Source organism: Theropithecus gelada, chromosome 7b (genome assembly GCF_003255815.1).
Source record: "Theropithecus gelada isolate Dixy chromosome 7b, Tgel_1.0, whole genome shotgun sequence".
Lineage (NCBI taxonomy): Eukaryota > Metazoa > Chordata > Mammalia > Primates > Cercopithecidae > Theropithecus > Theropithecus gelada.
Window position 1 is genome coordinate 4,375,754 of NC_037675.1, and position 12,511 is coordinate 4,388,264.

The 12,511-nt window shown below is 41.2% G+C and overlaps 1 protein-coding gene across 4 annotated transcripts in view; it reads right to left on the reverse strand.

Moving 5' to 3' along the window:
* The window catches only part of BLM (Bloom syndrome RecQ like helicase), a 107,155-nt gene that overhangs the window by 43,245 nt on the left and 51,399 nt on the right, over positions 1-12,511 (reverse strand). For all 4 annotated transcript variants that reach the window (XM_025392647.1, XM_025392645.1, XM_025392644.1 and 1 more), the window contains 4 exons: positions 11,942-12,060; positions 10,330-10,443; positions 8,126-8,224; positions 7,447-7,595 (listed from right to left, as the gene is read on the reverse strand). In XM_025392647.1, the coding sequence (XP_025248432.1) occupies positions 7,447-7,595; positions 8,126-8,224; positions 10,330-10,443; positions 11,942-12,060 (481 nt within the window). The remainder of the gene's footprint in view (positions 1-7,446; positions 7,596-8,125; positions 8,225-10,329; positions 10,444-11,941; positions 12,061-12,511) is intronic.

Here is a 12,511-nt window from a genome sequence, read left to right on the forward strand (position 1 = left end):
ACTTAAGCCCCGGAGTTCAAGACTAGCCTGGGCAACATAGTGAGAGTAAGACCTCATCTCCAAAACAAAAACAAAAACAAAACAAAACAAAACAAAACCCACAAAGAAAAGAAGTCTAATTTAGCAGTAAAGACTGGCTTTACCAATTAGGTTATATGGTAGTCATTTCCCATTTTTGGAAAGAGCTAATCTATAGCCACAAAGTTTTGACAAAACTGTATTTAAAAGTATATCACATAATATGGTTGGAAATGGTGGTCCACGCCTGTAATCCCAGTACTTTGGGAGGCTGGGGCAGGCAGATCCCTTGAGCTCAGGAGTTTGAGACCAGTCTGGGCAAGATGGTGAAACTCTGTCTCTACGAAAAAACAATACAAACAAACAAACAAACAAACACCATAAAAATTAGCCAGGTATGGTGGTGCACGCCTGTAGTCCCGGCTACTCAGGTGGTTGAGGCAGGAGGAGAAATTGAGCCTGGGAGGTGGAGGTTGCAGTGAGCCGAGATTGCGCCACCGTACTCACTCCATCCTGGGTGACAGACTGGGACCCTTTCTCAAAAACCAACAACAAAAAAGTTATTAGAGAAGCACATCACACAATAAAATATTTTGTCAAAAATATCATATTGGAAAGGTATACTGAAACTAACAGTATTCTGATTTCTCTAACTCTTCCATACATATTGGATACAGGGAACAGGATTCTTGTTGAAAGAATAATAAGACTACTTAATAGTCATTAGGTAAGTATTGGTAAAGCTTTTTTTAGGGTATTTTTCCTAGAAAAAAATAAAGTGAATAACCATTGATCTTGCTTATTTTCCCAGTCAGAGAGTTTCCAATTCTTTGCTTACCACGAATCTGAAGGACCTAATTGAATTAGGTTGACAGATAATTAAAAATAATTTTTGATGATGGATCATTATGTAATCTTGGCATATATGTCAGAAGGAATTCAAATAATTGTTACAGCTACAAAAAATGCCTTCCATTCTCATCTACATGTTTATGTGAGCAATGTTTCTTAGTGCTTACATCCATAAAAATAAGAAATATGAACAGACCCCAATTCGTCCAGACATGTGAACTAACTGAACAACAAAAAGTCCTAGCTGGGTGTGGTGGTACTCACCTGTAGTCCCCACTATTTAGAAGATTAAGGTGGGAGGATCACTTGAGGCCAGGAATTCTAGACTAACCCGAACAATATAACGAGATCTCATCTCTTAAACAAACTAAAGGCCTATCTCATTAAGAGATCCATTCTCAATCAAAATGTTTGCTTATGGCTGGGTGTGGTGGCTCACATAATCCCAGCATTTTGGGAGGCTGGGGCGGGCGGATCACCTGAGGTTAGGAGTTTGAGACCAGCCTGGCCAACACGGTGAAACCCTGTCTCTACTAAAAATACAAAAATTACCCGGGCATGGTGGCAAGTGCCTGTAGTCCCAGCTACTCGGGAGGCTGAGGCAGGAGAATCACTTGAACTCGGGAGGTGGGGGTTGTAGAGATTGTGTCATTGCACTCCAGCCTGGGCAACAAGAACCAAACTCAGTCTAAAACATATATATATATATGTATGTATGTATGTATGTATGCAGGAGGTACACAGTTTTCCAGGATTCTTTCAGGAGGTACATGTGACCAAAGAAGGTTGAAGATAGCTATCTTGGTCATCCACTCATCCCTTAAACATCCCAGGCACCATGCATCTAAAATCAAATTTATTACTCATCTTACTTCCTCCATTTCCATTTATGGTCAATGGTACTAGTCACCTGCCCCAGGAACTACTATAAACTTCAACCATATCCACTTTTCTCATTCCATTTAGTTGCCATTCCTGCCCTCTCTCTTGACTCCGTTTCTTCCTTCCACTTCTGCTGTTACCACCAGCATCAGCTCTCCTCAATTACTGCAACAGGTTCCTGAAGGGCTGCTCTACCTCTAACTTTCTGTTCTCCCACTCATCCTCTCCTCTATTCTCTTGCCAGGGTTATCATTCATCCACACAGTTCAGATCAAGCCACTTCCCAGGTTAAAGTGCCAAAAGAATAAAGTCCAAACATTTTACCATCGTTATATGCAAGGCCCTCCATGATCTGGCCTCAAGCCACCTTGTCAGGGTCATCCCTTCTCTATGTTTCCCCACTTATCCAATGGATTATTCACCATTCCTTGGGCGTGACCTGTACTTTTTTTTTTGGCTGGAGTGTAGTGGTGTGATCTTGGCTCACTGCAACCTCCGCCTCCCAGTTTCAAGCAATTCTCTTGTCTCAGCCTCCCGAGTAGCTGCAACTATAGGTGCATACCATCACGCCCGGCTAATTTTTGTAGTTTTAGTAGAGATGGGGTTTCACCATGTTGGCCAGGCTAGTCTCCAGCTCCTGACCTCAGGTGATCCACCCGCCTCAGCCACCCAAAGTGCTGGGATTACAGGCGTGAGCCACCGAGCCTGGCCTGACCAGTATTTTTATAACAGAAACGTCAGCCCTGAATTTTCACTCTTTGCCTGCTAAAATGCCGTTCACCTACCACTTCATATAGCTGTAATAAAAAAAAGACAGTAACAAATGTTGATGAGCATGTGGAAAAATTGCAACCCCCATACACTGCTGAAGGTAATATAATATGATAGAGGCGGCCGGGCGCGGTGACTCACACCTGTAATCCCAGCATTTTGGGAGGTCGAGACAGGTGGATAACCTGAGGTCAGGAGTTTAAGAACAGCCTGGCCAACATGGTAGAACCCCATCTCTACTAAAAATACAAAATTAGCCAGGTGTGGTGGCACGTGCCTATACTCCCAGCTCCTCGGGAGGCTAAGGCAGGAGAATCGCTTGAACCCAGGAGGTGGAGGTTGCAGTGAGCCAAGATTGTGTCACTGTACTCCAGCCTGGGTGACAGAGTGAGACTCCGTTTCAAAAAAAAAAAAAAAAAGATGGAGGCACTTTGAAAAATAGTTTAGCAGTCCTTGAAAAGGTTAATCGTACAGTTACCACAGACCCAGCAACCCAAGAGAAATAAAACTTATGACCACAGGACAATTTCTACACAAATGTTCACAGCAGCATTATTCAAAAAAACCAAAAAATTGAAACAGCTTGAACATCCATCAAATGATGAATGGGTAAATAAAACAGAGAGTAGGATCCATAAAATGGAGTATTATTTGAAAATAGAAAGGAATGAAATACTGGAACAGGCTACAACATGGAGGAACCTTAAAAACATGCTCAGTGAAATAAGTCAGTCACAAAAGGTCACATGTTATGTGATTCCATTTAATTCCATTTATATGAAATGTCCAGAATAGGCGCAAATCTACGGAGACAGAAAGTAGATGAGGGGTTGCCTAGGAATAGGGGAGTGAGAAAGTAGGAATTGACTGCTACTGGGTGTGCTCTCCCTTTCAATGGAGACGAACATGTTCTAAAATTAGATAATGGTGATGGCTGCACAACCCCATAAACAAACTAAAAAAAAGGCCACTGAAGTGTCAACTTTAGGTGAATTTTATGGTATGTAAATTGTATCTCAATACAGCCGTTTAAGCTTTCGTTGTTGTTTGTTTGTTTTTGAGACGGAGTCTTGCTCTATCACCCAGGCTGCAGTGCAGTAGCATGATCTCGGATCACTGCAACCTCCACCTCCCAGGTACAACCAATTTTCCTGCCTCAGCCTCCCAAGTAGCTGGCATTACAGATGCCCACCACCACGCCTGGTTAATTTTTATATTTTTAGTAGAGATGGGGTTTCAACATGTTGGCCAGGCTGGTCTTGAACTCCTGACCTCAGGTGATCTGTCTGCCTTGGACTCCCAAAGTGCTGGGATTACAGGTGTACAGGTGTGAGCCACTGCGCTAGGCTGCTATTTACACTTTTATTTATTTATTTATTTATTTATTTATTTATTTATTTATTTATTTTTTAGACAGAGTCTCACTCTTGTTGCCCAGGATGGGGTGCAGTGGTACAATCTCGGCTCACTGCAACCTCCGACTCCCAGGTTCAAGCAATTCTCCCACCTCAGCCTCCCCAGTAGCTGGGATTACAGGCATGCACCACCAAGCCTGGCTAGTTTTGTATTTTTAGTAGAGACAGGGTTTCTCCTTGTTGGTCAGGCTGGTCTTGAACTCCTGACCTCAGGTGATCCACCCACCTCGGCCTCCCAAAGTGCTGGGATTACAGGCGTGAGCCACCACGCCCAGCCTACGCTTTTAAATAAACTACTCCTCCTACAATGCCCAGTTCCTTTATGAAACTTGATCTGACCCCTCCTCATAACAGCTGTTACTGGGGGTTCTAGCTTATCTTGTCTTCTTCAGTTTCTGCAGTTGTAATTTACATCTCAAATCACTGCTTTCTTCTTTCTGCAATTTGACCTAGTATTTAAAGGATTCTGAAACCAGCTTTCTGGGGTTTTAAGTTCTCACTCCAACTCTTGCTAGGCATATGAAGTTATGTAGTCTCTTTGTGCCTCAATTTCCTCACCTGTAGAATGAGGAAAATAGGAGTACCTACCTTGCTTCTGTGTGGACAAGGGGGTCAATACACATAAAATGACAACAGTGCCTGGCACACTGAGTAGGCTGGATATGTAAGTGTTAGCTATTGTTATTGTTCTACTATAGTTAACTCTATATGCCTGTCTCTTTGCTCTCTTCCAGTTCACATTTGAAGGCCCTAAGGAAATGGAATATAGCCTTTCTTATGTGCCTTGTATTTCCCAAAGAGGAAGGATATTATTATAGACTGGCAGGAGGAGAGCAGCACAGGGGCTGTGGCTTCAACCTTAGGAATACCTGACTTCACCAGGGTCACGACATAGCAGCAGTTGAGCAAAGTTAATCCAAACCAGGGGCCTACTGGCAGAAGACATCAGGAAACAGAGTCCCAGAAAGTGTTCCTTAAAATTTCCTACTTCCAAATGCAGGGAAGGGCCAAACACATTAAGGAGTCAACAGACATACCTAAATTTTTACATTTACCCAAATTCCTCCATGTTTTTCATTTATTGATTACTACTGAGTACCAATTATGTACCAAGTGCTGGAGACTGAAAATCCACAACCTTGCTTTCTCAGGCAGATCTCTTCTCCACAGTACTAAGAAAAGAGATTCAAGGTGCCTGCCCCTAAATAAATAAATAAATATGTGCACTGTTTACTCAAACATAAATCACAAATCCTATACTTACAAAAAGTCATTCAAAAGGAAAAGAAATTTTTTTTATCATTTAACTATGGGCATTTGTCATTAATGTAACTGATCCAAAAGAACAGTAGATTGCATCTGGCATAAGCAGACAGAAAAATCCCAGCACTTAGGAAGGCTGAGACGGGAGGATTGTTTAAGCCCGGGAGTTCGAGACCAGCCTGGGTAACAAGGCAACATGGCAAGATCTGTCTCAAAAAAAAAAAAAAAAAAAAAATTATGGATCAATGCAGTACTTATAGAAGCAAAGTTCTTGCAAATAGGCTATTTATTAGAATCTAGAGTATAATATAAATTTTTTGTTTTTTGTGTGTGTTTTTTTTTTTTTTTTTTTTTTTTTTTGAGACAGAGCCTCACACTGTTGCCCAGGCTGGAGTACAGTGACGTGATCTTGGCTCACTGCAACCTCCACCTCCTGGGTTTAAGCAATTCTCCTGCCTCAGCCTCTTGAGTAGCAGGTATTACAGGCGCATGCCACCAGGCCTGGCTAATTTTTGTATTTTTAGTAAAGATGGGGTATTGCCACGCTGGCCAGGCTGGTCTTGAACTCCTGACCGCATGTGATCCGTCTGCCTTGGCTTCCCAAAGTGCTGGGATTACAGGTGTGAGCCACTATGCCTAGCCTAATATGACACGTTAAATATAGCATTATAATGCATATCAATTATAGAAGCAAAATATTTTCCCCCAATTTTTATACAAATACTCCTCTGCAAGTGAGATTAAATTAAAATATTCCATTCCAAACTTTGTGATCACACACGCAAAATTCTGAGGACTCTAAAATCCTTGCACTTGAGTGTGGTCATTAGTGCTATATAACAGTGCTACTAGCAATAAAATATTCTAGGCCGGAACCAAACAACTTAAAGGCTGGAAGAAACCCAAAATGTTGGAATTCCTTGATTTAGATCAGATAATTTAGAAGCTGCCAGTTTAACCTGCAAAAGCCTTTGTAGCTATCTTAATCTAATGACCCATTCATATCCTTCATAAGGAACCTTCAGTTCTTCTCATAATCCTCTAAGAGATACTGTTGCTGTTCTTACTGCTTATAATATTTACAGAGCCAGCTTGTCTTTCTTTTCTTTTCTTTTTTTTTTTTTTTGAGACGGAGTCTCGCTCTGTCGCCCAGGCTGGAGTGCAGTGGCCGGATCTCAGCTCACTGCAAGCTCCGCCTCCCGGGTTTGCGCCCTTCTCCTGCCTCAGCCTCACGAGTAGCTGGGACTACAGGTGCCCGCCACCTCTAGTTTTTTTTTTTTTTTTTTTTTTAGTAGAGACGGGGTTTCACCGCGTTAGCCAGGATGGTCTCGATCTCCTGACCTCGTGATCCGCCCATCTCGGCCTCCCAAAGTGCTGGGATTACAGGCTTGAGCCACCGCGCCCGGCCCTTTATTTTCAAATGAACAAAAGCTGTGCTTCAAAAATTCACCCCAGTATCCGGTTCCGTCATTACTCCTTCAGGCATACCATGTTAATGTTTACATCTCAAACTCAAGCGCACACTAACAAACTAGAAGAAAAAAATACTTTAACCTTGGCACACAACGGTTGTTAAATATTTGCTGAGTGAATAAACCTACCAAAAATCCGTATCTCTACAAACTCAGGTAGAAGTATAAAATAATCCAGTACAGCCTAGATACATATGCGGGGATTTCTTTTATAGGTTTTGTTACTGAAGAGCTATGGATGTGGTGGCAACAAGAAGCAATTTGTTGTTGAGAAGAAAACAAAGTAAAAAAACTATTCGACATAGTATCTGGACCATTTTCAACATCGTGGATTCAATTGGGACCTTAGGGGGAAATGACAAAGCAGGGTCATCTTTCACTTCACGAAATATACTCTAGGATATATGGACGCCAAAATTAGATAAGTAAAAATTTATTTATTGCTGGGACTATACCAGGGATGATAGGTATGGTATGCAATTTATCCCTACTTCCAAAGTAGGTACTGAAATGGAGTTTTAATTTCAGTAAGTGAAGAAAAGCCCTAGGACTCTGGTTCCCAAACTCCGCTGCACATTGTAATCACTTGGGGATTTTTAAAAAACTACTGGCTCTCAGCCCCAAACATTCTGATTTAGCTGCCATCGGGTACAACTTGGGCATGGGGGTGGGGTGGGGAGGTGGTGTTAAAGCGCCACAGGTAATTCTAATGTGTAGCAGCTCTGGCAATCACTGCCCCAGGGTTCTCAAATACATGATGTGCAACAACTTACACCTGAGGTCTGAGAATCTTCAGCTGAGTGAGGATGTCCTTCTGTACCCTGGGATTAGCTGTGGCCGTAAGAGCCATCACCGGAACAGAAGGAAACTTCTGGCGAAGCATATTCATTCTTTTGTAATCTTGACGAAAATCATGTCCCCACTAGTTGGGAAAAAAAAAAAAATGCTTTTCAGACTATTTGGAGCTTCCCTCTATAAAAAGCCAACACTGGGCCGGGCGCGGTGGCTCAAGCCTGTAATCCCAGCACTTTGGGAGGCCGAGACGGGCGGATCACGAGGTCAGGAGATCGAGACCATCCTGGCTAACACAGTGAAACCCCGTCTCTACTAAAAATACAAAAAACTAGCCGGGCGAGGTGGCGGGCGCCTGTGGTCCCAGCTACTCCGGAGGCTGAGGCAGGAGAATGGCGTAAACCCGGGAGGCGGAGCTTGCAGTGAGCTGAGATCCGGCCACTGCACTCCAGCCCGGGCTACAGAGCAAGACTCCGTCTCAAAAAAAAAAAAAAAAAAAAAAAAAAGCCAACACTGCTCAATATATTAAGAACCACCTTATTCTTCAGTAAAATAGCAGACTAGTTCACTCAACGTGGGTTTGTCTTCAGTATTGAAAATACATATATTGTTGGTAGTATGTATTTATTGATATTTCCGGATATAAAAAACAATATTTACCTGACTGACACAATGTGCTTCATCAATAACAAAACGTGCCAAGAGCTTCCTCTCATAGAGATTCTCCAGCGTAGAAATGAGTCTGTTACTTGCACAGATCTAGGCCAGAAATATATTAGACATTTAAAAACACTGAAACACATCACCTTATGATTCTGTTGTCTTCGAATTCCATTACAACTTAAGCTGTATTAAAACCTCCATATAAGGCCGGGTGCGATGGCTCATGCCTGTAATCCCAGCACTTTGGGAGGCTGAGGCAGGCGGGTCATCTGAGGTCGCGAGTTTGTGACCAGCCTGACCAACATGGGGAAACCCCGTCTCTACTAAAAATACAAAATTAGCCGAGCGTGGTGGTGCATGCCTGTAACCTCAGCTACTCAGGAAGGCTGAGGCAGGAGAATTGCTTGAACCCAGGAGGTAGAGGTTGCAGTGAGCCGAGATCACGCCACTGCACTCCAGCCTGGGCAACAGCAGCAAAACTCGGTCTCAAGAAAAAACAAAACAAACAAAAAAAACACCTCCATATAAAATTGGTTCTTATTTCAATCTATGAAGAGAACAGCAGAAGTAACAGAAAATAGCAGATCACATTTTAGAATGTTCACCAACATTAAGCAAACAACTTATTTAGCAGGTTAGTGGTTCTAAAACTTTTGTCTGCTTCAAGACATCTGAGGGCCACCACACATTTACACTGGCAACACGGTTCCATATCTGGGTTATATGGATGCATGTTGGCTGGGGAAGAAATTATATATTTTATAGCTCTCTTCATAACAGGGCCTAGAAGCAAGGACATCTCAGTAGCAACGAGCACATGTAGCACTCACATCTTGACGGACATGTCAAAAGGACAGAGAAGCCAGCTTGATAGAGATGTCTCACTGGTCACATCTAGGACAATTAGAACATCAAAATACTTGATAATTGATTGTAACTCACTGAATAAATTAAGAAGTCATGAGTTCATGCTGTATCAATAAATATGTGGGCTGGGCACAGTGGCTCACGCTTGTAATCCTAGTACTTTGGGAGGCCGAGGCGGGTGGATTACTTAAGGTCAGGAGTTCCAGACCAGCCTGGCCAACATGGCAAAACCCCATCTCTACTAAAACTACAAAAATTAGCCAGGTGTCGTGGCACGCACCTGTAGTCCTAGCTACTTGGGAGGCAGAGGCAGGAGAATTGCTTGAACCCAGGTTGCAGTAAGCTGAGATTGCGCCACTGCACTCCAGCCTGGGTGACAGAGTAAGACTCCACCTCCAAAAAAAAAAAAAAAAAAAAAGTGTAATCAACGGGAAAACTCTTTTTACAGCAAAACGCCAACTACATTTAAAAAATAATTTTATATCTATTATAGTAATAATTGATTTGAGGAAGAATCATCAATGGATGCTAAAAGTTGTGGGTAAAATTCTGATCACTAACGGTATTTACATAGTCTCAAAGCATCCCACAACAGGATATCTACTAATTACAAAGGCCGAAAAGAAAGGATAACTTTGTAGCAGAGAAGTCTATCAGACACTACCATAACCAAGCGATCAGTTAACTAACATTGTCAGTAATGGGACGAATCGACATCAAGTGCCTCCTGACAGTGGGCATGAGAACATATCACCGTTTCTGTGATATTCAAGGAGTAACAGGAATCTAAGCAGGAGGAAGCAAGATAAACTCAAATTGAGGGATAGTTCTCAAAACGACTGGCCTTCAAAAATGTCAAAATCATTAAAGACATTAAGAGAGAGAAACTGTTTACAAGATTACAGAGAAGGACAACTGAAAGCATGCAAGATCTGGGATTTTCTTTTGCTATAAAGGACATTATTGGGACAACTAGTGAAACCGGAATAAGGTTTACAGATTAAGTAATAGTACTGCATCAATATACATCTCCTAATTTTGATCATTATACTGAGGTTATATAAGAGAATACTTTGTTTTTAGGAAATGCACAGTGAAGTACTTAGGGTTTAAAAGGATACCATGTCTGCAATTTTCAATCAAATGTTTCAGGAAAATATATGCAGAGAGAGAATAACAAAGCAATTATAGTAAAATGCTACCATTTAGGGTTTCTGGATGAAAGTTATACAAAAATTCTTTGCACTACATATAAAAAATTTTGTTAAAATTTTAAAAATATATGTATCCTAGTGGTCTTTAATATATTTTAAAATAATGATATAAATACAAACCTTTTCTGGAGTGACATACAGAAGTTTTATGATTGGGTCTTTTTTTGATAACTGGAGGTAAATATTTGTAGCTTCTGAGTCAGTCTTATCACCTGTCAGATATGTAGCTGGAATCTAAGTATAAAAGTAGTAAACAATTTCAATTTTATACATTAACCTGACAAAATTACATTTGTCTTTAGGTTTTATAAATACTTTATTAGTCACATATCAAATCTATCAAAGGAAATACATATCTCAATATAACAAGTATGTAAATACATACATTTTTTAAAAACCCTTATTAAGTGTAACTCAGGCAGGGCGTGGTGGCTCACACCTGTAATTTCCGCACTTTGGGAGGCTGAGGCAGGTGAATCACTTGGGGTCAGGAGTTCGAGACTAGTGTGGCCAACACGGAGAAACCCCATCTCTACTGAAAATACAAAAATTAGCCTGGCGTGGTGCTGGGTGCCTGTAATCCCAGCTACTCAGGAGGCTGAGGCAGGAAAATTGCTTGAGCTTGGGAGGCAGAGGTTGCAGTGAGCCAAGGTTGCACCACTGCACTCCAGCCTGGGCGACAAAACAAGACTCTGTCTTTAAAAAAAAAAAAAAAAAAGCATAACACAAAATGGTCTTCTCATTGTTTATTTCCTTTTCTTGCTTTATTTTTCATCTTTGTAAACAAGATAAATATGAATTTGGTATACAAGATATTCCAATCCTACTGTATGGTGTCATTTTTTTTTTTTTTTTAGATAAATGTATTTCAGGGTTTTAAAGATTAATGACAAGGAAGGGGCCATAATATCACAAATGGTTGAATAATGGCTACCATCACTGCACTAAGACATTCTTTGGAAGCAAACCAAACTAGTGGTCTTATCGAGGAGTGGTTACTTTAACTCCTAAAACAGTTCTTTTTAATCACAATGTGAAGACTGAGTTGGGGTCTTGCTTTCACCAAGGCTAGATTGTAGTGGCATGATCATGACTCACTGCAGCCTCAAACTCCTGGGCTCAAGTGACCCTCAGCTTCCTAAGTAGCTGGGACCACAGGTGTTCACCACCATGTCCAGCTTATTTTATTTTTCTGTAGAAAAAGTCTTGCTGTGTTGCCCAGGCTGATCTTGAATTCTTGGCCTCAAGCAATCCTCCCACCTTAGCCTTCCAAGTCACTGGGATTACAGGCGTGAGCCACCACCCCCACCAACATTGTGAAGAGTTAGGTAGAATGCATTCATTTACTTCCTTAAACTCAGCCATGAGGAAAAAAGACGTATGTGTGCAGGCATGCATGTGTGTATGCATTTTAAGATATAAGGGAAAGAGAACTACGCTGACCTGGCAGTACTGAAAAAAGAAATGATTTTCTATTAGTTAAAAAAAATTACATCAGCAAAAAATAGCATTGGTTAAAAGTTCTTACTAAAATACATTCTTGTAGAATAAAATGAGATTGAACTACAGGTTATCTGTATCAAATTTTCAGGCTTCTGTTTAACTGCACAACTTAATTTAATTGCTGTGCTTTATTTTTACAAATTATGAACTATTTAATAAAAAGGTTATTCAGAGGACTGAAATTTAATTGTTTCTAAGGCATGTTTTTATTAGTATTTTTACAACTTACATCCAAGGAAGTCAGCTTTTGGACTTGATCTACTATTAGTGATCTCAAGGGAGAAATGACAATAGTGACCCCAGGAGAAACACACGCGGGGAGCTGGTAACACAAACTCTTACCACCTCCTGAAAGAGAAACAATGAAAAAATATCTGTCAGGTTCTGTCTTGAGAGCATGAATGTAAAAGTTACAAAAGAAATCATATCTTTAATAGGACACCAAGGCATATTGTCCCTGGTGTCAACAATTTGCCACACTCAAATGACTCCAACTATTACATTTAGACAATTTAAAAATGATTTAAAAAAAAAAAAGTTTTTTTTTTTTTTTGAGACAGAGTCTCGTTCTGAGTGCAGTGGTGCCACCTGAGCTCACTACAACCTCCACCTCCCAGGTTCAAGCAATTGTCATGCCTCACCCTCCCCAGTAGCTAGGACTATAAGCGCCCACCACCACACCCTGCTAGTTTTTGTATTTTCAGTAGAGATGGGTTTCACCATGCTGGCCAGGCTGGTCTTGAACTCCTGACCTCAGGTAATCCACCTTCCTTGGACTCCCAAAGTGCTGGGATTACAG